At 30.7% G+C, this 27,566-nt stretch overlaps 1 protein-coding gene across 3 annotated transcripts in view; it reads left to right on the top strand.

Moving 5' to 3' along the window:
- Positions 1 to 27,566, top strand: part of Graf (GTPase regulator associated with FAK) — a 381,906-nt gene that overhangs the window by 289,219 nt on the left and 65,121 nt on the right. For all 3 annotated transcript variants that reach the window (XM_075378766.1, XM_075378765.1, XM_075378764.1), the window contains exon 5: positions 24,896 to 25,006. In XM_075378766.1, the coding sequence (XP_075234881.1) occupies positions 24,896 to 25,006 (111 nt within the window). The remainder of the gene's footprint in view (positions 1 to 24,895; positions 25,007 to 27,566) is intronic.

Genomic DNA, 27,566 nt, shown 5'->3' with positions numbered 1-27,566 from the left:
TACAAGGTAAAAAGATAAAGATGCTACGATTTGCTGATGATATAGTAATTCTAGCCGAGAGTAAAAAGGATTTAGAAGAAACAATGAACGGCATAGATGAAGTCCTACGCAAGAACTATCGCATGAAAATAAACAAGAACAAAACAAAAGTAATGAAATGTAGTAGAAATAACAAAGATGGACCGCTGAATGTGAAAATAGCAGGAGAAAAGATTATGGAGGTAGAAGAATTTTGTTATTTGGGAAGTAGAATTACTAAAGATGGACGAAGCAGGAGTGATATAAAATGCCGAATAGCACAAGCTAAACGAGCCTTCAGTAAGAAATATAATTTGTTTACATCAAAAATTTATTTAAATGCCAGGAAAATATTTTTGAAAGTATATGTTTGGAGTGTCGCTTTATATGGAAGAGAAACTTGGACGATCGGAGTATCTGAGAAGAAAAGATTAGAAGCTTTTGAAATGTGGTGCTACAGGAGAATGTTAAACATCAGACGGGTGGATAAAGCGACAAATGAAGAGGTGTTGCGACAAATAGATGAAGAAAGAAGCATTTAGAAAAATATAGTTAAAAGAAGAGACAGACTTATAGGCCACATGTTAAGGCATCCTGGTATAGTCGCTTTAATATTGGAAGGACAGGCAGAAGGAAAAAATTGTGTAGGCAGCCCACGTTTGGAATATGTAAAGCAAATTGTTAGGGATGTAGGATGTAAGGGGTATACCGAAATGAAACGACTAGCCCTAGATAGGAAATCTTGGAGAGCTGCATCAAACCAGTCAAATGACTGAAGACAAAAAAAAACGGTTAATATTTTTTCAGTTATACAAGATACGTACAGACGTCATGCCGAAACTAGTCAAAATGGATTCAGAGATGGTCAAAATGTATTTTTCCGTTGAAATATGATAACCGAAATTTTTTTCGCGATCACAATAGTTTCTTTACTTCGTATAAGGAAGTAAAAGTAAAATGATAATTTTTTAATTTTCAATTGGAATTTTCTGAATTTAGCAAATGAAAATAGTTTTTTATCTTATAACACATTATCATAAATAATTGATAGCTTTTGTAGGTGTGGTTTTACGTAAATGTTTCAGTTTATAATATTTGTGTTACGTTTTGCAACATCTAATACAATTTCAGTACGTATTTAAATAATTAGTCAAGGTCAGAGCGAAAGTAATGGAGCTGATTAGTATATTATTGTCTTATACTATTGTATATTAAAAAAAGGAAAAAGAAAAAAAAACAGCAACATTTTTTCGCTTCTTTTGATTGAAGTAAGAAATGTACAATAGTATTAATACGTTGTTGAAGATTATTTTGTACAGGTGTCACCTTGTCCCTCTCTTTCTCAGCTATCTACAAGTTTTTTTTTTAAATTGTGGTGTGTGTGTGTGTTTTGCAGTTGTTATCATTTCTATTGAATGACGTTCAAGGTTAGGTTATGTTTGATTTGTAGCATTTTTTTATCGTTTATATACATATATATTCACCTTGTAAATTATTAACTTATCATTGTTTTACCTTGAATCCTGTGTAATATTTTAAATGTAATTTCTAAGTTAGTAAATACTTTACGTTCAAACTTATATTTTATTTTAAAATTGTATATTATTTATTACTGTATTTAAAAAGAAAAAAATTATTAAAATACTGTGAAAAAATATTATTTGGTGTAATTCATGGCATAATAGAATCTAAATTTATTTATTATCTACGTGAAAAGTTAGGTTCCCGTAATTGGATGTAGCCCACAGAACAGATTCCTTGAAAGATTAACAATGGATATAATATTGCATAAATATTTTTTTTTTAATTGAATTGATTATTTGAATTTCATATCGTGGTGAAATAAAAATGAAATACCTAGAAGGAAAATTATCGAATGAAAGTTTAAGCTTGAGAGAGTGTGGCAAGCTGCCGGCCTCCGTGGCACGAGTGGTAGCGTTTCGGCCTTTCATCCGGAGGTCCCTGATTCGAATCCTCCGGTCAGGCATGGCATTTTCGCACACGTTACAAATAATTCATCTAATCCTCTGAAGCAGTATCTAACGGTGGTCCCGGAAGTAAAAATAAAAAATAAAAAATGTGGCAAGCTAAATATTTAATAATTTTATACACAATCGGATTAGATGAGTTCTCCCACTAACACCGTTTCATTATTTCTTTTACTTCAAGAAGATTGAGGCTTTATATTAGAAATGCACTCACGCAAAAAATGCTTTTTACGAAGGTAATTTAGGTTGCTCGGCATCCTGTGGATTTCAAATGGAGCTGGAGAGACCTGAAGTTAAATAAAGAAATGAAAAATATTGGTCCAAGCGAGTGTACACAAACTTTCATGTAATCTGAAGTTAGCAGAGATGACAAAATCGGTGTCAGCTCGGAGTAGATATTTGATTCTAATTTTTTCCCACATGTATAAGTCACATTGCTGAAAGAAAATATCAAATATGTACAAGAATTATAAAGACATACTTCTTTCTTTTTTCTGTTTAGCCTCCGTTAATTACCTTTCAGATAATACTTAAGAGGATAATAAGTAAGAGTGTAAATGAAGTGTAGTCTTGTACAGTCTCAGTTCGATTTTTCCTTAGATGTGTGGTTAATTGAAACCCAACCACCAAAGAACACCGGTATCCACAATTTAGTATTCAAATCCGTATTAAAGTATAGGACTTGTACTCTGGAACTCTGACTTCGAAATCAGCTGATTTAGGAAGACGCGTTCACCACTAGACCAACCCGTTGGGTTCTATAAAGACATACTTTTTTTTTCCTGTTTAGCCTCCAGTAACTACCGTTTAGATAATACTTCAGAGGATGAATGATGATGATATGTATGAATGTAAATGAAGTGTAGTCTTGTACATTCTCAGTTCGACCGTTCCTGAGATGTGTGGTTAATTGAAAACCCAACCACCACCAAAGAACACCGGTATCCACGATCTAGTATTCAAATCCGTGTAAAAATAACTGACTTTACTAGGACTTGAACGCTGGAAATCTCGACTTCCAAATCAGCTGATTTAGGAAGACGCATTCACCACTAGACCAACCCTGTGGGTTCTATAGACATACTATAATACAAAAACTTTACATTTCGAAGCAACCCAATTATTTCCACAAAAAAAATTAACTTTCTCTTAAATCTCTTTCGGCGGACCGGTTTAAGTATTGTCAAAATCCCGTGTGTTTTCGATTGAAAATAAATCGAGTAACGATGAGGGTTATTTGGTCGATTCCATTTTTTCTATAGGAATCCTATTTTAATACGAGACATATTGTATTTATCCTACTACGAATTGTACTAGATGAGTACAGTAAAATACAAAACACTATTAAGAATATTATTTAAAAATAAGTTGCGATACATTTTGTTGATCGTATCCCTTTCGTTGAGATCTAGTATGTAAACGGTTTTACAAAAAAATCATTAACTGAACATAAATATGTTTAGTCTTACAGTTGTATAGAGAAAAAATGACCTTATATTTAATGACTTTATGACAAATTTTTATGATGTAAACAAATTATATTTCTTACTGAAGGCTCGTTTAACTTGTGCTATTCGGCATTTTATATCGCTCCTGCTGCGTCCATCTTTAGTAATTCTACTTCCCAAATAACAAAATTCTTCTACCTCCATAATCTTTTCTCCTAATATTTATATATTATTATACATTCTGAGTAATTTTAAAGTAAATATAGTAAATTAAAAAATTATTACAAAATAATTCACCATTCAGAAGGCAGTATTGAAAATTATTTTAAACACAAATTTATGTACACTTTGAACGGGATGCGAATAAATGTTTTTTTTTTTTTTTTTTTTAATTGGTATTATTTAAAAATTCATCAACAGAATAATATTGATTACGAAAAAGTAAATCTTTTAATTTAATTTTAAATAAATTGGTAAAAAACGGTTTTAAAAGGTATGGTAATTTATTAAAAATGTCGACGGAAGCATAATAAGGCACTTTCATAAACCTATTATGTTCGAGTTAAACAAAAACAGTTCCGTTGTCTGGTTTGGTAAGGGTGGTTGTTGTTTTTTTTTTTTAAATTAAATGTCTATTCTTTCTAATAAAGACTTGCATATTCATAAATATAAATACAAGCGGTAGTAAATATATTTAATTTTCTAAATATCGGATTATACGATTATGGACGCCTATTTAATAATGATCAAACCTCCATTTTTGTATCTTAAAACCCCGTTTTAATTTTGAGGGAACTTCAGAATTTTCAGTTTTGAGGGAATTTCATTAAGACGCTTAAGAGCAATACAATTTGAATTTTGTTACAAACGAAATCAGTTTGGCCATCCCACAAGAACTTTTCATTTAATAAAATACCCCAAAAATTTCGCTTTGTAGACTACAGAAATATTCTCGTTATTATTAATGGAAATTTTATTTACACGCGATCACCCAATGTTACGTCTGTAGGAGAATCACAATGCAACGGTTTTATCCATATTTAATCTAATTTGTTACAACGTAACATTTGGTAAATGATTTGTTACAATATTATCCTTTCAATTTGAGATGTTTAAGTTGCCCCCCCCCCCCCGCGCCGAATGAAGTCTTGGGGGTTTGAATTTGCTAGATTAACTTTGTGTTTAACTATTGAAAACCTATATAAGGGTTCTCTTATACTTAACATTCGAGCGTGTGTGTGTGTATGTGTGTGTGTTATGTACTCTATATATTTACATAAAATTAATATTTATAATTCCTAAATATTTTCACTTAAAACTAGAATTTAAGATCCAATTTTTGTTTTGATAAATTTAAATAAATAATTAATCGTAATGAAAAGATTTAAAACCCTTGAATTTTTTCAGTAAGAATCTTAGTAATTTTTATTTTGTATATAGTATACTTTTTTTATGAATTTAAGTCTAATTTAAAAATTCCATTTGTTTTTTTTTTGTTTTTTATATACGTAAATATATTTGAGAAAAAATATAATTTCTTTGGGACACGATTTTCTAATAATGCCGTTTTTTTTTTAGTATAACGGTTTTCAATTTGGTTTTGATGTTGTAGTACTATTATTAGCCCCTTTTGTGAAATTAGTTCATCATTTATCTAAGCGATGGCGTTACTGGTACAGATATTGATGTTACGTAATATTGAGATTGAATTTTCTATGTCAGGGTGTATAACTGAACGCACCCCCTATTTTCCATAGTTATCAATGTAAAACAAGTACTGCTGTAGTTGATACGTAGTCTGTGTTCGACGTACCGTAAATTTATTTATTATGCAAATTTTTTTCTTGAATTTGCTGTAGATGTCATATGTACGGTAATATCTATTTATTACCTAATTAAAAATTAATAATTATGATTTTGTTTTAAGTAGTGTAATATGTTTTTGTTTTTATTTAATTTGTGTTAGTGAACGTTTTAAAGAAATCTGTTTAATAACGTTGTCATCAGTTTCTCAGTGAAATTTTATTCAGACTCTCCATTTCTTTGACCTATTTATAAAGTTTATATAATAAGTAATAAAAAAAAAAAAAACAGACAATAACAGTTTCTATGTGGTGTTTAGCGTGATAGATATTTAACTTCAAATATTAATTTTTGTGTAATATAATAAAATATGAACCATTTAGTGTTTATTGTTTAATGTTACAATGAAACTTAATTGTGTTGTGTGAATGTATTTTTTTTTATTACCTGTGTTATTATAATTATTATTTTTATCAAATTATTAAGTGTTTTAAATTTTTATGTTATGTAATGTGTTGGTATTTTTTATTGCAAGTTAAACCAGCTTCTGTACTTCTAGAAATCTGGCTGCGTTTTGGTAATCAATTTTTTTTTAATTGATTGTCGTTTTCTTTAATAATAAAAATTCTAGAACATTCCTGATTATTTAAATGTTTATTTGATATTATATTTATTTAGAACCAATTTAACTGTTATTTTTTAAAATATAATTTCAGACTAATTTTATTTTAAGGTTGGTTAATATATTTGTAAAAATAGAAAATAATGGGATTTTAAGTAATGAGAGTAATAATGAGAGAAAATAATGAGTACTTTCGGTTTTATTTTAATATATAATGTAAAAATGGTAAGCCTGTCTGAAATCTTTAAAAGAAACTTATATATGAATTGCTGACCTAGGTCAATATGTAAGTGGAATTGATTGCTGTAACGCATCGTCATGTCAGCATTATCAATACTAGATTCTCCTTTATTGGTGTACTGTATTGTTTTTTATGGCATTTGTTTCTTGTTTTATCCTTAGTATTTATTTTATTTAACTGATGTAATATATATATATATATATAAATTATTTTATTTATTTTTAAAAATTTACTCAAATATTTCAAGTTTTCCAACCTAAACTACATTGAATATTATTTCATAAAATAGTTTTTCTTCCAATCAAAGAACATTTTTAAGAATTACCTTTTGAAATTATTCATTTTTGTAACTGTTTTATAAATAAATTTCTACAGTAGTTGTAAAATCTATATCTGTATTTGTTGTTCATTAATTCCATATGTTTTTATGATAACAATGAACTAAATTTTATGATAACAATGAATAAATTTTTGTTCCTTTGGAATAAATTTTAAAAAAATCTGTTTTTTAACTTCCATGATAGAATATCATCTTTGTTTTTAATTCAGAAAATTCTGGGTTCAAATTCCAGTCTGATTTGGCATTTTTCATCTGTTATAAATTTCTTCTTTCATATAAAATAATATTACAGAAATGTTTCAAAATTTTTTAAAACTAGCTTAATACTTTTTAGTCGTACTTTAATAAAATTATTATCATACATTGCATGAGTTTAATTGGTAGGTTAATTTGAATTTCAAGAGATAACATCATATATTGAAATTTATAAAATATCAAACATTTACTATATAGAGCAACGAAATAGTTATGGTTGTGCATAGTGGAAATTTTTATTTCATTTAGTTAATATCAAATCCGAAACCACAAAAAATCCCGTACCAAGGTTTTGTAATTTTTTTATATCAAACGGCTATTGGATTTGTCATCTGGATCCCCCAAAACCCCGCACAACCGTTTTGCAGATTTTGCAATTTTTTACACCCGCACCCTTAATTTACCCCCGTACGGGGGGGGGGGACGTTTTCAAAAGTAATGGTAAAATATTGTGTTATCACCCGACCTTAGTAACTGTTCAAAATTTCATCAATCGGCCGTGTCAGGAAGTACGAGGTGTGTGAGAAAAGTAATGAGACTGACTTACTTACCAAATTTTTTTTTTTTTCTAACAACAATATTATCCCCTTCAAAGTAATTCCCTTGGGCAGCTATACACCGGCGGAGTCGTTGTTCCTAATCCTGGTAGCAGCGCTGGAAGGCATCAACTGGTAGGGCTTCTAACCGGTCCCTTTTGAACACAGTCTTTTGAAGGTTCTCCAGAGTTTCAAAATGACGTCCTTTTAAGACATGTTTCAATTTCGGGAAAAGGATAAAGTCACAAGGTCTCAAATCAGGTGAATAGGGGGGCTGAGGTACCGTAGGAATGCATTTTGACGTCAAGAATTCCGTGATGGAAATGGCCGTGTGACACGGGGCATTGTCATGATGAAGCATTCACTTGTCTGCAGTGTCTAGTCTCACGCGAATTACTCTTTTCCTTAGCCTTTTAACGATATCTTTGTAAATCACTCGGTTGACAGTTTGTCCTGGAGTTACAAATTTTTTATGCACGATACCCTACTGTCAAAAAAGCAAATCGGCACGGTTTTGATCTTTGATTTGCTCATTCGACATTTTTTCGGTCGAGGAGATGACGGAGTGTGCCACTCTTCGCTTTGCCGCTTTGTTTCAGGATCGTACTCAAGTATCTAGGATTCATCACCTGTGATCACACAATTGAAGAATTCTTTGTCAATCCTCTCAAGAAGATAACGCAAACGTTTCTTCGATTGTCCTTCTGTAGCGTTGTGAGGTTTTTCGGCACCAATTTCAGACAAACCTTTCGCATGTCCAAATCGTCTGTCAAAATTTGATGTACGGTGAAAGTGTTTAAATTTAACTGTTCACACATCTTCCTTATTGTTAAACGACGGTCTGATCTCAGAAGAACCCTCACACGCTCAACGTTTTCGTCAAATTTTGGAGTTGAAGGTCTCTCTGAGCGAGGTTGATCTTCAACGTGTTCTCGGCCTTCCAAAAATGATTTGTGCCAGCGGAAAACTTGTGCTTTTGATAAGCAATGTTCCCCATAGGCCTGTTTCAACTTTTCAAAGGTCACACTCGCGGATTCCCCAAGTTTAGCATAAAACTTGATTGCACAACGTCGCTCTAAATTCCGATGCTCCATTTTCGTAACACACAACAAAAACACAACTTCACTGATGGCGCTGTCAAAAATAACGTGTTGGTTGAACGGAGTTGAAACTCGTACTGAGCATGTGGAAGGGATGAACAAACCGGTCTAACACAGACCTGTAGACACAGCGTTGCCAGATCGCTCGCAGTGTTAACAATCTCATTACTTTTCTCACACACACTTCGTATGTTAAATTATTATACCCACACCCTTAATTTCCACCTTTAATTTACCCCCGTACAAGGGGGTTGTTTGCAAAAGTGATGGTGGAATATTGTATTGTCACCCGACCTTAGTAACTTTGCAAAATTTCATCAGTCGGCAATGTCAGGAAGTGTGTTAAATTAAGGATGCAAGCTTTGAGGATAAACATAAAAAAAAATTGTGAAAGTTTGTTTTCACAAATAACTCTAGTTCCGGTGTTTTACATACTCAGTTTTTTCCCTTTTGAAGTGGCCTATTAGAGACCATGCTGATACCATTTTTCTTTTGTTTCGTTTCTACTTTTCCATACTTCCTGCATTTTCTCAGAATCTCGTATTTCTTCTTCTCTCAGTTTTCTTCTGGTGTCCTTTCTTTCTTCATTCATAAGAATTTTACCATTATAAATTATTTCTCTAAATTTCATTTTCCCAAAATAGTAATCCTCTTGTATCCTTAGTTTTTGAAGTTCATGTATCCTGTTTGGCTTTTTAGTTTCCAGCGTTTTTCAAATATGTGATTATTTTTGAATTCATCATTTCATGTGTCCAAGAAACTTGGAAAAGAAGATTAGAAATCTTCTTTTCTTAATTGCAATTTCTGAACCTCTTTGGGTTTTATACATTTCCTTGTTTAATTTTAGTGTGTATTTTTTTTTTGGGACCATAGATTTTCCTTTCAATTTTACTTTTTGTTGTAAATTTCTTTGGTTAGGGAATTTAATATTTCTAATTTGGATCTGCTGATCTCAGAAGGTGCTTTGTCTGTTCTTTTTTACTAATTATTTTTCTAGATTTTAAATTGGGATGTGATATTTATTTTTCCATATTTGGCCTCTTATTGATTTTTTAGAATAATCTTTATGGTTTGTCATGTTTTCTGTTTTTGAGAAGAAAATTTGTAAGCTTGCTTTTTCTACTTTTTCTTTTAGTTGTTAATTTGGGAAATTACTGCATCTGATTTTTTGAAAAAGTGTTTGATCATCTGTAAAAGCAATGCAGGTGATTTTTATATTTTGGTTTGCGGTTCCAATTTTAAGTTCCATTTTTCATTCTCTTTCACAAAGATTTTCATGATTCTGTTTAAAACTAAGTTAACTGGATAGGAGACACTCCATTTTCTTATCTCAGATCTTTTTTAATTAGAAATATTTAGCCGATTTCTCCCCTGAAATTCACCTTGGAAATTGATTGTCAGCATTAACTTTATTAAAATATATTGTTTTCTATTCAACCCGCTGGGTTGGTCTAGTGGTGAACGCATCTTCCCAAATCAGCTGATTTGGAAGTCGAAAGTTCCAACGTTCAAGTCCTAGTAAAGTCAGTTATTTTTATACGGATTTGAATATTAGGTCATGGATACCGGTGTTCTTTGGGTTTTTTTTCCTACATCCCTGGGCCGGACATCCAATTAAGTATACTCGGCCCAGAGACGTGTCTTTTGACTCTAAGGCGGTCTTCCCGCCCACCGGTTTTACATCCGGCACGGCAGGTCAACCGCCCCGGTACTAGATCTTTTCTTGCCTGCCTCTAATTCCCGCCGACGAGGGCAAACCCCGGCTATGCCGTTCCCCACCTCCGCCGACAGAAACCGGGTCTCGGTCTTTATGCCATTTGCCTCAAACCAGCGCGACCAGCACAAGGAGCGCGCGCACCCCCAAAACCAGCCACGCCGGCCGGGTCTAGGTCTTTTAATTTTATCCCCGCGAAATCTCCCGGGAGTCCCCGTCCCCTCACCGAAACCTGCACGCCAGGGCATACAGGCTCTCAGAGACGGGGCTGTCCACCTATCCCTATTAACGATTGAACCTAACGATTCCTTCGTCGCGCCTCGCCTCCTTAGTTCGAAGAACCGTACCGGCGAAATTGTTTAAAACGTTCCATTTCTGCTCCCTCCTTAGCGACCACTCTACTATGTTATTCGCGTTCAGGTTACTGACTGCTATGAATTGTCTGTATTGTGCCCATCTTCGGCATTCGAACATCGTATGCTCTGCGTCGTCCACCTCCTGGCAGTAGTCGCAGTTGGGTGTGTCTCTCTTGCCGAATCTTTTTAAATAGTAACCAAAACATCCATGATCCGACATCATCTGTGTTATGTAAAAGTTCACCTTGCCATGTTGGCGATCCAGCCATGCGTCCAAATCACTTATTAACCTTCTGGTCCAGGCCGCAGCGTTAGTCTCTGCCCATACTTCCTTCCACCACTGTCGGGTCATCGCCTCGGTCTCAGCTCTACTACACCCTTCCGCTCTCGCTTTCCTGCTCTTGATCTGAAGTTCTATCGGGGGGACCGACGCAAGCACACATATAGCTTCATATGACAGAGTACGATACCCTGCCACCACTCCCAACAATGCCGTTCTGTGCATTCTTCGCAGTTTATCCTTGTTTCTTTGTATCCTGATTGCATCAGCCCAAACCGGCGCCGCGTATAACGCCGCAGACACCGCCGCCGACGCAATCAGTTTCCGTTTGGAGGCCCTCGGTACTGTGTGTTCCGAGAATAATCTCCTGATGGCTTTTATGGTGAGCCCTACTTTTTTGCACACATTTTCTATATGCCCACCAAATTTGAGACTTTTAGCTATTGTCACCCCTAGGTATTTTGTATCCTTGACCTCAGTTATAACCTCTCCACGGATCACGACCCGAACGCCGCGCAGTCTTCTCCTACCCGTGAAGAGGATACACTTGCTTTTTGCCGGGGACACCTCCATGTTGTTGTTTATTAGCCAGTTGTCTATGAGTTGGAGGGAGCGATTTGCTTTATCCTCTGCATCACCAATTTTCTTATCTTCCACCAGTAGTGCAATGTCGTCAGCGTAAGTGACTACGGTGACTCCTTCCGGATAAGGCAACCGGAGCACCCGGTCGTAAAAGATGTTCCACAGCAAGGGGCCTAACACAGACTCCTGCGGAACTCCACCGAAGACCGGAAATCTCACCACCCCCTCCAAAGTGCGAACCACCGCCCATCTATCAGACAGGTAGCAGTTTGGGGGGTTTGATTTCAATTAACCACACATCTCAGGAATGGTTGAACTGAGACTATTCAAGACTACACATCACTTACACTCAAAACATATCATCCTCATTCATCCTCTGAAGTAATACCTGAACGGTAATTCCTGGAGGCTAAACAGGAAAAAGAAAAAAAGAAGTCTTTTCTATTCAACACGTATTTCCTCATTATCTTGAACAATGTTTCTCCAACCACTGAATCATAAGTTTTTGGAAGTCTACAAAGGACCCAAAAATTGGTTTATGATGGAAGATTCCATAATGTTTGAGGATTAATTTTAAACTTAGGATTTGTTCCATGGGGGAGTGCCATTTTCTAAATCCTTCTTAGTATTCTCAGATTTTGGAGGTTTTTTGGGTTCCAGTCTGTTAAACTTTAGTTTTGAAAATGTTCATTTATTTATTCAAAGTATTGTTTTATTTCATTCTTTTTTTTAAAGCATTATTGTATTAACTAATCCTGTGTTCCTTATTCCTATATATATTGTTCACTGACTTATTTATTTTTCTAGTATAAATTTACTACAAGTTTCTTTTTTCTATTGTTCATCCACCTGGTGTCTATTATTTTTTCAACGTCACATTTTAAAAGTTTATCCTGTTTTCATATTATGTATGTTTTTCTGCCGTAAACTGTGTTCTCAAGATAGGTTTATGTGTGTATGCATGTTTAGGGTCGGAATGAGGTGGGTTTATAAGTTATCTGACATGAAATAAGTTACTTTTTAAAAATGATTTGAACGAATGAATGTGTATTCCATCTAAAGTTTACTAGAAAAAAGTAGGATTAATGGCTTCCTATTGTCATATTTATAAAAAACATACTGAATTAAATGTGTAAGAGGAGACAAATATTAAAACATGAATTAAATAATCAGGAATGTGGAATGTTTGCAAATATGTATTGAGTAAGAAAAATGTATCCCTTACATCCTAATGGTTCTATTACACCTAGATTGTCTGACGGATTAGCCATGGAAATTTAATGTTGTAAGATAATGGAAAATATAAACAAAATATAAATTACTGAATATATAAACAATTTGTGCAATTCACTGCATGCTGTATGTAAATTTTTTAGTACCTATTAACTATAGTACTTCATAGGACACTTTGAATTAAAAAAAACAAAAAAAAAAACTGATAAACCAAATTAAGAATATTTGTATAATTATTGATGAAAAGAAAAAAAAAAATTAACAATTTACACTCTAATTTTGGCATAAGTTACTGATATTATTTCACTTTTACAATATGTCATTGTTAAAATTATGAATTCAAGCAGAAAATTTTTTTTTGTTTGCTTAAAAATGTTTTATTAAAAGCTTGTGAATCAGTTAATTAAAATTTATGTTAAATTATTATTATTTTTATTATGAGACATGTTAATTAATTAGCTATTTAAAGCATGATTTATTATTTAACATCTTTGACCTTGTTTCTTAATATAAATCAATTTAAATCATTTAGATTTATTAATGCTAAATCTCATTGATTTGTATCGTAGTTTAAAACTATTAATTATTAGTTGGTATAAATTGATATGGTTACATAGTTTTTAATCATTGTTGACTTGCAGATATTCACGTAAATATGTAATGGTGATGAATTTTATACAAGTACGTGCATGCATAGTTTTTTTTTTTTTTTTTAATTATGTCTACAGATGATGGAAAAAATATAAATAAATTATCACTTTGATAGAATTATTATAATATTAATTAATAATTATCTAAGCAGTTTATTTTATTCAGCTAAATGTAGAAATAATGTAAAAAATTCAAAAACCCTGTAAAATGACGATTTATTAGAGTGAGTAATTTACATTGAAATTTGATTAGTTGTGGATGGAGTACTTGTAAAAAGATTTTCGACACATTAATAATGTCCCATGCCTTCTCCTTCGCCTCCTTGTAGTTTCCAATCTTCACCTCATCTTCTAACTGTGTTCTTCTTCTTCTTTGCTTCCTTTTTCCTTCTACTGACCATTCCAGTGCATTTATCAAGATTCTACTACACAGTTCTAACCAGTTTCCTTTTATTTTGTGCACTTCCCGCCTAAGTGTTCTTTCTTCTTTAATCCTCTTCATTACTCTCTCATTCCTCACTTTATCTGTCCATCTTAAATTCTCCATCCTTCACTACATCCATGCTTCAAAAGCCTCAATCGATTCCTTCTCCCTCTTCCTCATTTATTTTTTTACTTCACTTCCATATAATAAGAAACTCCATACAAAGCATTTGGCTAATCTTTTCCTTTCAGTAAATCCAGACTTTTACTGCATAGTAATTTTCTTTTCTTGCCGAAGGCTTCCTTTGTCATTTGCTATCTTTCCTTCTATTTCCATTGTACTCTTCCAGTTCTCTTTCACCATAATCCCCAAACATCTGTAATTTTTTTACTTTTTCTGTTTTTTCTTCACATATCCTTACAGTAAGTCGTCATCTTTGTTTAGTTTTTAGTTTAATACATTTGTTTAGTCATCTTTATTTTTTACATCTTTGTTAAGTCAATTGTGTTCAGTACTTTAGTTTTTACCATTTATTATAATTGCATATTCTTCCATTCCTTCTGGCTTTTAAGAATCTTTGAAGCATGTGTCTGCCATTATCTAGATTACCTTATCATTAGTAAAATTTATGTTTCTTATTTTTTGTCTGTCTGTACTTATTCCTGTAGAATGTATATGAAAACCACTATTTTATATTATTATATGTAATTCTTAAATTTTTTTTTAAATAATCAATCTAATAAATAAACAGTTTTTTTTTATGATTTATATATATATATATAACATAATATATTGTAAACAGTTTCTTTCTTAAATAAATAAATAAAATTCCTTAGATACAGGGTAGATTCTTTATCTACAAATAAATATAAATACCCAGTAAACAGTTAATCAATATACTCTTGAATTTATTTAAAATTAATTGAGTTTATTCTGGCAATAAGTCAGGGAAACTTTTGACAAAATAGAAGCATTTCTCCAGTAGTGAAAGAATTAATAAATTTGGTAGGATTTAGGTTCATAAAAGAAATATTTTACTTTAATATTATTATTACATTGTCTAAAATGTATTGAGCCTTTACAGAACAAAATTATGAATGCATTTATTCTTACTGGAAAATAACATTATGAAACTACATATGCACCATTTTTTTTTTATGTTCTTATGCCATTTTTCTGGCAATACCATAATTCTGTCGCTATAAAACTTTTGTGTTTTCTATTCAAAAAATTGTGAAATGTTTTCAGAAGCCTCATTTGAAATTAAGTTAACTCTATTTAGGGAGCTTTGCAGAGACTGAAACAAATGATAGTCTGATGGTGCCAGGTCAGGGCTATATGGTGGATATATTAAATTCTCCCAGTCAAGTTCTCTTAAATTCTGACAGGTTGTTAAAGATTTCTGGTGTTGTCAGCGTGGTATATGACACCCTTTCTGTTCACCAGTTCAGGCTATTTCTTTTGAATTGCTAGGTGCAGTTGCGTTCATTGTCAACAGTTCAGGTCTGAGTCTATTGTTCTGCCTGGTGGCAGCAGACTAATGCTCTTCCAATCCCACCAAACGCACAGCATAATTTTTCTGGTTGTCAATATGAGCTTTGCCACTAGCCATGGAGCTTCTCCTCATTTTGATCACAATCTTCCTGCACATCTTTTTGCACATTGTTGCCTTAGGTTATTCACTTTTCATCACTTGTGATCAACCACTTCAGAAGTGGCTCGATTTCATTACGTTTTTGTACAGATTTGCTGACAGAAATTCAATTGAGTAAATTTTTTTTTTCAGATTATGTGACACCCAAATGTCAAGCTTTTTTTTGTAGCCAGTTTTCTCCAAATAGTTTTATACTGTTTGCTGATGGATGTTTAGGCTATTGATGAAGTCTTGGTAGCTTAAATGCTGGCTTTTCTTGACTTTTGCCAGAATACGCTAGCACTATCTCATGCGAAAAAGACTAGATACTTTTTAGACTACCTATTGTAATGCAACCACATATCATACAGACTGTACTTTTGCAATAAGAAGTTAATTTTTCTTGCTTTTTTACATTCTGTATAATCAAATATTAAATTTGTTCTATGTTTTATAAAAAGTAGATCTTTATTTTTGTAGGTATAAGGAAAAAGGAGAACATGTAACTTTATAAAACTACATTTACAATAAAACCTATATTGTGGGTGGTTTATAAATTAATACAGTGAATTTCTTTTGCATATTAATAAATAAATAAAACATACAAATAAAAAACCACTTCTGTTGTCTGCTTTGAAGGAGGTGGTTATTGCTATTCTTTTTTTTAAGAATACGTGACTATTCTTTTTTTTAGAAAAGATTGTACCTTCGTAAATATAACGATTAGTTAACATATTTAATTTTTTAACACATGATTCATATTAATTTATGAATGCTAAATAGTAATCTGATGGCCCATTTCTGCCTATTGAAAACTGGTTCTGATTTTTTGAGGGAATTTCTAAAGAGTAGATATTATATTTCATATTGGAATGTACGTACTCACCGGATTGGTTTAGTGGTGAACACGTCTTCCCAAATCAGCTGATTTGGAAGTCGAAAGTTCCAGCATTCAAGTGCTAGTAAAGGCAGTTACTTTTGTATGGATTTGAATACTAGATCGTGGATACCGGTGTTCTTTGGTGGTTGGGTTTCAATTAATCACACATCTCAGGAATGGTCAAACTGAGAATGTACAAGACTACACTTCATTTACACTCATACATATCATCCTCATTCATCCTCTGAAGGATTATCTGAATGGTAATTACCAGAGGCTAAACAGGAAAAGAAGATGGGAATGTACGTAAGCATAAATATATTTAATAATGATGACAGGATTAGTATTTTATTGAAATACCTCAAAAACAAAACAGTATTGGACGATTTTGTTGTAAATTAAATTTTCAATTTAATTTACAACAAAATTTACACCAAGAGAATACATCCCAATTATCTTGGGACAAATTGATCATCCCAAGAGAATTTTTTATCTAATAAAACACCCAAAAATGTAGTTTTAAAAACAGAAAATATTACTTTTAAAAATAGAAATATTATCAAATTTTATTATAAACAGTTACAATTAATCCCTTGTTTTTATCTTTGATTTCTTCCTATTATTAGTGGGTACATATCTGACCATGCTGGGTTTGTCTGCTAAGGATGCTTCTTTTTGTTATCTGATGGAGCGGGTATATGTGAAAGAACTTTAAACCTCAATTTCCAATTTAAGGATTCTTGGATGAAATATTAAAAGACTTGACTAAAAATGGGCCGAATTTTGGTTAACTTACTTGTTTATTATTCTTTGTCCTTTACTGTATTCGACACAACTGGTTTTTGATATTTTTCCTCGGTGAAGAATTTAATTCTATCACTGCTTTTTAAATCTTGTTCTTGTTTTTTAAATAATTTAATTTTTTTATTTCAGTAATTAATCATTTAATTTTTAACAATTATATTCAATTTTTTAACAATTATGTCAATTGATTTTTAAAAAATATTATTCTTCATTTGTAATATATTCATGTAACTAAACATATTAGTTTGAGTTATATGAAAGGGCCTTATGCTTCCACAGCTGTTTTTAATAAATAATTGAACCATTTTATAAATCTTTTTATTAATTTATTTAAAAGACAATAAAAATATTTAACAAAAACAATATTACTTTGTCAATAGAATTTTTTTGATAATATTTTAAAAAACTCTAAACGTTTTGCGTTTCATTCATTGTGTCGATAAATATATGATCAAATAAGTTTAATTAATCCCTCTGAGTTTTTTATTATTTTGTAGTTATTTTTATGTTTATTATCTTCATGTATTTACATTAGTATTATGAATATTTCAACTGTTCATATTATAAATAATTAATATGGACTTTATTCACATCAATTTTTTATCTCATAATGAATTATGTATCTTTTGATGCTGTTTAATGTAGGCTTTATCGTGGTTTCCCTTAGTTTATCCAGGCAAAAGAGTAGAGCAGTACATTTTTTATCCATAGAGTAGCATATATATCCATCAGAATAAAAAAATTATTTATTTATAAGCACGAAGCTTATAAATAAATTTTTTTAGCATATGGAAAATGTAGAGTATTTAAAATCTAGAATGAAAAACTGATATGCAATCCATAAAGGTTAAAATTGATTATTTAATATCATGTATATAAATAAATTATTCATAATTTATGTAGTAAATGTAAAAAAAATTAAAGTGTCATAGACAGTCGTTAATAAATCATTTAAAGGTTAAATAAAAACAGAACAAAATTGAGTAAATTATTGATTTTCCTTGTTTAGTACATTTCACGATGGCTTTACATTTCTAGCAAGTTGTAATTACTCTATCACTACCCATTTATAATAGAACTAATTTGTAATTTTTATGGGATTTTTTAATCGTTATTTGATAAAATATAACATTTGTTTTTAATTTTAGTAATGCAATTTTTGTTAAGTATTTGGTGTTATCAAAAATAATTAATTTTATGTTTATCTATTGTACAATATATATAATTGTAGGAATATTATTACTGATATCAGTACAGAAATTCCTTAGACATTTAAATTTTTTTTTTCTGGATTTACATCATAACACATTGTTCTGCCTTTAGGAAGGTCCCTGACATAAAATGTCAATATTCCAATTTTTTCTAGCTTCAGTTTTTCTCTACACTTTTAAATACAGTTTTATTTCTTTTAAATCAAATTTATTTATTCGTACTTTTCTTATGTATGTATTTTTTTGTTTTGTATTTCGTATGTATTTTTTTTAAAGAAAATTCTAAATTAATAACAGATTTTGATAATAGAAATGTAGTGTCTTACCTTTCTTGATATTAGTATCGTTTTGTTAAAAACAGTTTTATTTATATTACAGAAATTTTTGTTTTTTTGAGCGGAACAAATGATATATACGAGACTCTTCCCGTACGGTTTACAAGTTCATTATAATTTTTTTTATATCACTGCGTTTTGTTAGATTATTCTTTTGTTTATTTTTTTATGAATTACTGATTGTTATCCTATGGATTTATTATTAAAATTTATTGCCTTAGAATAAACAAATTGAATTTCACGGCAATTTTTTTTTTATTTTTGATAGTCATATCATTCACTTCATATTATACTTTTCTTTTTTTAATATACTAGTAAAATGACTTTTACGAATTGAAAATCCGTGATGTAATATTGGACTAATTACTCTTTAAGTGTAACCCTCGAAATTTTTATCGTTAAATTCGATTTTACCAATCGAATTTATTTTTGTTTTATTTATTCCTTTTTTAATAAAACTAGTATAATTTCTTGTAAACTAATACTTTTATTTATTTTTTTAAAGAAGTGATGGGAATTAAAAAAATTGTTTCATCTTCAGTACTTTTATTTACAAACACCATTTACTATTAAAACATGCTGTAGTATATTTTCTTTTAAATTTTATTATTTCTAGGTCATTATAAAGTTTTTGTACGCTACCTAGTACTATTAAGTACTGCTATCTAGCGGCGCGATTCGTAAAGATACATTAAAAAAATGAATAAAATGACATATTCTCGAGTCCCGCGGTTCATCAAATGGAAAAAAAACGTTGTCTAACAAAATTCGAGGTGTTTTTTGAAAGTATTCTTTATTACCAATCCAATTGAACTGAAATATAATGTTTTCATGCTTATTTATTTTTCCCCCATTTTCATTTCACTGTTACATTAGGTCATGTTTTGAATAGTAAACGTAGTTCGTTGATTGTCGCCTCTTACCGACTAAGTTCTAACGAACTCCGTGATATACATTTTTATAAAGCGTATGACATTCCTGGTAGTGTAAGGATTCCAACGCGGGGTCATACATCGAAATTGGTTAAGCCATTGGGCTAATACAGTGGAACATACGAGTACATACAAACATACATCCTAAATACATTATACTCCTTTTTGGGCTGTTGTGTAATAAAATTATCATTACTTATTTATTTTTTAAAAATATTTCTTCAAATGAATTTAACTTAAGTGGAAAATCCATAGGTGCAATTTAATAATTTGGCATAATAGATTGATTTCAATTAAAAGGGTGATTTAAAGGATTAATAAAAAATCTGTCGTATAATTAGAGTTTAAATTATTATAATAATTGTAAAGATAAAATAAATTTAAAAGAACAAACAAATAAAACCAGCCTCAATAAAATTTTCATTAAAATCTAAAAAATAATACTTTTTCACTTTTTATTTCAACATTTGGAGATTGGTATAAAAATTAAAAAAACTATGAGCTTAATTAGTAAGTTTATTTAATAGTCTGCACCATAATTAGGTGGAGACTTAAAAAAAAAAATTAAAGAACTGAAAAAGTTTTTCTTTCTTGGGTTTAATGAGGATTTATTAATTTTGATTTTCACTTTTTTTAAGTTATTTTATTTTTCATCTTAGTTGTACTTTTATTAAATTAAATTTGCGTAGGCAAAAATGTAGTGCCTGTATGAGATAAAACCACTCACAAGAAGTGCAAAGGGGAGAAATCTGTATCTTGATAAAACTAAGCAAAGATTTACTAAGAAACAATGTAAAGATATATCTACTGAGTGTAACTAAGGCTCTCAGGAATTTGGGAGGAGTATGTCTTATTTTTTTTATTAATTTTGTATTTTTTATTTGTATTAATTAATTATTATTTAATTTTTTCTTATTTTTATCTTAGTTTTTCTATTTAATTTTCTTGAATTTTTCTGTGAAAATTATTTTGAATAAGAGAACGATATCAGAATATTTATCTTTATGCTATGATAATCTAGTATTAAGTAATAACGACCTTTAAAAAATTAAAAATATCTTATAACTAAGATTTTTGTTTAACAAATCTTCCATTTATGTTTTGTGAAAAAAATTCTTGCAATCTGACTACCAGAGGTACTTCCTCTACAAATTTAACCCCCCAAAAAAACCACCATAATTGGTCTACTTGATGGAAAGAAGTTCGAATATGGAAGAAAATATAAAAAATATAGATATGAATTGAATTGAGAATCACCTCCAAAGGAGAAGGAGTTGATAAATTAATATCTTCATGTTTATTACTGATTTTTGGGCTGTAACAACCCAAGCTCTAAAAATCATACATTTTTAACATCAGACCAACTGATCAATTTGTCTATTCTTTTTTTTTTTTAGTTTCGTTTGTAGTTGAGTGAGCTACAAAGCCCCTTTCTGTACTAAGAAATAAACATTTATCATGAGTTTATTTAATATTTTTACTACTAAAACTTACTTTAAAGTTTATTTATATGTGCTCCTTCATTGTCGGATACATTTTTATCAGTCACCAAGTGCATTTAGACATTCTTTTCCAGGTTGAAGGATTAGAGTTGTAAAAACAGTTTTCAATGGCAATTTTCAGCTCATCAAGCATTCCTTAGTTGCAGATGAGAGATTTTTTTCATTGATTATGTCCCAAAGGGAGTTAACACAGGTTTTCAAGATGGACTTCTGGTTGGCTTCTGAATTTCGGTGGACCTATCGATTCCACCCTTCAAAATTTTCATTTAAAAAGTCCATTACCAACTAAGTATAATGAACTAGAGCTGTAAAATACTGATTAATTCCATACCAATTGTTCGAAGCCAAGTAATAAAATAAATTTTCAGTTTATTAGGTATGAAATGATATTAAAATTTCCTTCTAAATCTACGGTCCTATCTGATGCGTTTCATATATCGCTGCCTACATCATTACATGTGTAATTATAGGTGGTCTGTGATTTCCTCGTATAAGTAGGGATTTTCTTTATACCAAAAATATGTTCTGAGATCTATTACTCAGATAAATGGTAGACTTATCGTAGAAGAAAACTGGTTTCCATGTTTAAACATCAGAAAACATCTTAGAAGGTCTTTGTAAGAAGTTACCCTTAAGTCATATCCTAGTCTGTTAAGCAGGCTTAAAGGGTTTAAACCCAAGAATTTTTTTTTCATTATTTTATGTTTTGTTGAACAAGGAATATTTAGCTCTGAAGACCTTTTCCTGGTTGACTTAGGAGATTGTAAATTGGATTCCTTAACAATATCAGTCAATGTTATATCGTGAAAAGGAACTTTCTAGCCACACTGTGTCATTTTAATAATGATAGTTGTAAAATATAAAATATTATTCTTTATTTATATTAAAAATGATAAATTTTGTAACAACAAAATACATGCAAAATAAAATTTTTAACCGACCAAAATATGTCATTAATAAAAATTTTCATGATTGGCAGAATAGACATTGTTAAAAAATACGTCGTTAAAAAATTTCTATATGATAATGGTTAAATTAGAGAACAACCATGTAGCATAACCGTAAATCCATAAAAATTTTCCAAGTGCCTATGTTACTATAAATGGTACAATTACATTCGTTTGTACGTAATAAACAAGATAATCTTCTACCAGAAAAATATTAATAATATTTATATAATTATGTTTAGTGATAACGGTTTAAAAAAAAAAAGTCTATTGAAATTTTAATAAACTGTTTATTTATCTATGATAATTTTGTGAAAATTAATTAAAAAATTGTTTTACGTATTTATGTTCTCCATTAAGTACTTTTGTAGTGATCTTTACTTCAAAATGGATTTATTTATGATAAATGAATTAAATACGTAGTTTTTACATTTTTTAAATAAAGAGAGATATTTGATATCTCATTCATTAAAATAACATGAGTTACTCTGCTGTTATTACAATCTATTAGCAGATATTGAAGCTATTCTTTTGGTTTTTTTTTTTTTGTCTTTAGTCATTTGACTGGTTTGAAGCAGATCTCCAAGATTCCCTATCTAGTGCTAGTCGTTTCATTTCAGTATACCCTCTACATCCTACATCCCTAACAATTTGTTTTACATATTCCAAACGTGGCCTGCCTACACAATTTTTTCCTTCTACCTGTCCTTCCAATATTAAAGCGACTATTCCAGGATGCCTTAGTATGTGGCCTATAAGTCTGTCTCTTCTTTTAACTATATTTTTCCAAATGCTTCTTTCTTCATCTATTTGTCGCAATACCTCTTCATTTGTCACTTTATCCACCCATCTGATTTTTAACATTCTCCTATAGCACCGCATTTCAAAAGCTTCTAATCTTTACTTCTCAGGTACTCCGATCGTCCAAGTTTCACTTCCATATAAAGCAACACTCCAAACATATACTTTCAAAAATCTTTTCCTGACATTTAAATTAATTTTTGATGTAAACAAATTATATTTCTTACTGAAGGCTCGTTTAGCTTGTGCTATTCAGCATTTTATATCGCTCCTGCTTCGTCAATCTTTAGTAATTCTACTTCCCAAATAACAAAATTCTTCTACCTCCATAATCTTTTGGTACCACCATATTAAAGATACTTTTAAATTCACATAAAATTATAGAATTTGAATTATTAAAATATTTATTATTTCTTTGAATCTGTAATCATGTTCAGATTTTACTTCTTTAATTACGTTTTCATTGATTTTTATTTTTATTATGTTTCATAAAAAAAAATGTAATTTGTTTCTATTGATTACTATTACTAAAATTTATGTATTTTCTTTGCATAAAAAATGTTTATTTTACTTTATATGATCAATGTAATTTGATTTTTGTTTATTAGATTTTTATGTTTATTTCAAATTCTGTTTTTTATCAGCTTTCTTTTTATCATTCCTGTGTAGGTTTGATTATAATTTTTCTGTGCATTGTATTTTGTAAATATCTACTTTATTATGAATTAGGTTTTTTTATTACTACTTTTAAAAGTAATTCTCAAGTTAATTAAATGTTTTATTCAATTATTTTTTGTTCTAGTTTATTTAAAAAAATTAAAATCATTTTATTTTTATGCATAAAAGTAGATATTTATTGTTTATTTATTTTCTTCATGTTATTACCATTTTCCGTTACTTTATATTTTATTAAATTGAATTCTTTATTTAAATCAATATTATTGTTTATATAGTTAAAGACTTCATTAATCATAATATAGTAGACTATTTTTTATTGTTATATACGTATCGATCTATTATTTATTCATTATTGTTACTGATGATATTGATTTTTTATAAAGATTTATTTTATTATTGTTTATGTTAATATCTAATTGAAATGTATTATTATTTGTATTGTGTATAATTTTCTCTCTCTCTTTATCTGTCTATCTATCTCTCTCAATGTACATGTGAGAAAGAGATGATTTAAAAAAAAAATTAAATCTAAATGATGAGTATGTAAAGAATGACATGATACATATTTTATTTTTGGCAAAAGATAAGAAGCCCTAGTTTTGACTCATTTTGCTACTGCCAGAAGGAAACATAGGCAGTCCCTGCTGGACAGGTCGCAAAAGGTTAAGTCGCACCACATCACACCTATCTAGTGATCATTGTATTCATCTACCAACTTTTGGGTATTCCACCATTTTCAAAATCTTGAATTTATGTATTTGTGATCGTAACATTGCTATGGTCTGAGCCGGATCAATAGAATCTGATCAGGAATTAAGGAAAATGAAAAGTGATGAATGGTGAGGATGAGATTTTCGGAGAGTAATTGTAACATGAAGATAAAACAACTTTATTCAAAAGATATCTCAAAACTCTTTTAAGATAATTGATTCTCATACGATGTTTCATTCTTCAGGAGAGGAATTTTATTTAGAATGGGAATAGTGTATTAATAATGAATGACTAATTTGGAAACTGAATTGTATCATGCATAAAAATTTGATTTTTCCTGCAGAAACTAAAACAACAGGCTTCTTTTAATAAAATACAATTTAACTCATCTTGGAATCATATAGTATATGAAAGTTTGTGTTAAATATACTAATATTTTTCAACTATACCTGCACTAGAAAGTAAAATGACACAACATGGATTAAATATGGAGAGAAAAACATCGTTTTGGTTTTTCAGTAACATCTATTGCTATTGTAATAGTTTTATGATTCTTAAATATTAATAATTGTTAATACCACTTGTTGAAACTCCACCAAGCACTGTTTAATTTCAGATATACAAGATATATATGTTTATTAAATATAACTTTTGTCTTTGGCATTATCCTTTTTTTATAATCTTTCATTTCTATGAAGCTGTATTGTGAGATATTCTAATTATTATTGTGAAACCATCAAGTTGTAATAAATGCAGTTTACTGTTATAAACAGAATGTTAGAGTTTTGCTATCAATCAGATTTGAGAGATAGTTTAAATTTCATATTAATATGAATTTAAATGCTTATTAGGTTTTTTTTGTGTTTTACAGGCAGATGCAACATTAGAAATGGAGCAGAGACATTTTTGCCAGGCAAGTCTGGAGTATGTGTTCCTGTTACAAGAAGTCCAAGAAAGAAAGAAATTTGAATTTGTTGAAACAGTATGTTGTTATTACTATTCTTATAATATCTATTAATATTAAATGAAACATTTTAAAACACATTTTTTTATTAATATACTTATAGGTATTAAATAGAAACGAGTCAGTTTTACATCAGTAGAATCTTGTATAAACTTAGTTTTTGGGAGAATTTTCTGTTTAATTTTTTTATTATTACTATTCTTATTTAACCATTTACATAATTCATTATTATTATTATAGTTGGATTAGTTATTATTATTGTCATTGATGCTATTGTTACAACTTTTGGGTTGTACACTGTAGTGCCAAATGGAAATTGCACTTTTCAACAATTGAAGCGTAAAGATGAAATGATTTGGTTGTGCTAAGCTTGTCCTAGATTTGAAACTGTAACTGCATCTATCCTGACCAGCAGAGCATAAGTTCAAAATAAGTTATTTCAAAATAATAATAAGTCGCTCCCGTAAGTTCAAAACTCATCTCAATGCAACACCTTGATGTTATGTGTGTTTGACTAATAGTGATCATTGAGTTAGATTTTGGATAAGTTTATTGGTCGAGCAGTATGTTTGATGAATTTAGTAGCCTGAGCCGTAAATTATACTTATGTGGTTTTGACCTTATGAACAACAGTATGGCAAATGACACAAAAATAAAGCTACACTACCATATTCAAGCCATGTGCTTTACAGTTAGCTGTAAAATTGCCTGATCGCATCACCTTGCTGTAATTGATTGTAAATGACCACACTCCAAAAGAGCCAAACCTAATAAATACAATTTCAGCCATCATATTGGTGGGCCACAAACTCTCTTGGTACCAAGATATTGCCATGGCGGGGTATAAGATTTAGAGCCGTTCAATAACTTACATTCTGATCCTCCAATCAAAAAACCAACATATATCAGCACGCCTACATTAGGGACACATAAATAGAAAATTCTTGCTTTCAGCAGGATCCAATACCAAGAACAGTAGATTTTTGTTTAAACCAGACCTGATCCAGAAAAGACATACCATAACCTTCAAGCATGCCAACCCTATCTTGTTCCAGTCACCTGCCCAAATAGATCCACTGTGTGAGGAAGGACCAATGAGATAATGAGAGTTGACCTCTGTTACCAGGTCCAATATAGGGCTGTTTGCTACATAGCATTTGGTTTGTCTGGCATTTCTCCCACCATCACCCCATTCGGTCGCCCTAAAGCATAAGACCAAATGTCTGTGCCACAAACGGCTACTGTGCCTCAAAATAGTTTAGTGACCAATATCCTAATTAGCTCCTAGAGCTTACCTAACTGTGTGAGTAGAATAAGCATGGTGCTCTACACCATTCGCTTGCATGTCCCACCGCTCACTTGTCATATATTACTAAAATGGGTAGGTGCACCCCATTGACATACTAAAGTATATGACTTGTCAATTAATTAAAATTTATTCCATCAAGGACAGCAATTTGCTGCCACGCCTAGGTCACTGAATGCCAGCATATTATAGCACTTGGATCTATATTTGACCAATGGCCAGCCATTTCTCGAGAGTAGCTTCCTACAGCAAGTGGTAGGAGTCTTATATCCCTTAAACTACTGATGCCAGTTGAATAAAGCAACGGCATCAAGGAATTCCCACACGGTCCGACAATGTGGCTCACGCCACATTGACTCGCCAGTGGCCAATTTTCCCCTTGATCCCCAGGGTCAAGTTCCAGGGTGGCATGAATTCTGCCCCCCCCCCCCACCCACAGTGCTACATGGCATAGAAATCTTGATCTGACCTGAAGAGATGCAAGATGGCGGTATTGTCCATTAAATCAGGTTGAATTATGAGATTACTCAGACAGGGCAGAGCTTGTATAGGTAATTTTCCTGTCTGATTGAAGTAATTAAGGGCTACCTATTATAACTGTCCTGAGTTTAAACCTTAATCAGCTGATTCAGTGAACATTTTGTTACTCCACTTCATTGAGGACTAAGAGTTATATGTGGTATCAAGTACTTTGCCAAATTTCACATACCGATCTACAGCCAAGCCAAGTGCTCCTTTAATTTAGTCCCCTTAACAGAACTGGATTCCAAATTGACCCACTTGCACCATCACATTATTGATGAATTTTATTTATCTTCAATCTTGATGATTTTAGAACTCTTGACGCATATTAAGAAGTAACATCTTGAAAACTAAACTGTATGAAAGTGTAATAAATTTCAAACAAGATTTAGTAAATTATTTCTCATTTATCTTCTAACCTCATTTTTGTGAAGTTAAACAATATTGATTATAAGTGCAGTTTTCTTTTGATTGTATGACTGCATATTATTGCCATTTTTTGGTTACTGATGTAAGTAATCAAATCATTGTTAATTTTATATGTATTATAATAAGTGATCATATTTTTCTTAATCTATGAGATTTGTTAGGACATTTTTTAATAAGACAGATAAGTTGGTATTCCCACAATAGTAACTCCCATTTATATTCTGTAGATTTTTTTAATTTATATATATATATATATACATAAAAGTAATTTTGTGTGTGGCTTGGTAAATATATATGTTAAGTGATAGTAAAAGTAAATAT

Source organism: Lycorma delicatula, chromosome 11 (assembly GCF_047948215.1).
Source record: "Lycorma delicatula isolate Av1 chromosome 11, ASM4794821v1, whole genome shotgun sequence".
NCBI lineage: Eukaryota > Metazoa > Arthropoda > Insecta > Hemiptera > Fulgoridae > Lycorma > Lycorma delicatula.
This window is presented reverse-complemented; position numbering and strand designations above follow the sequence as displayed.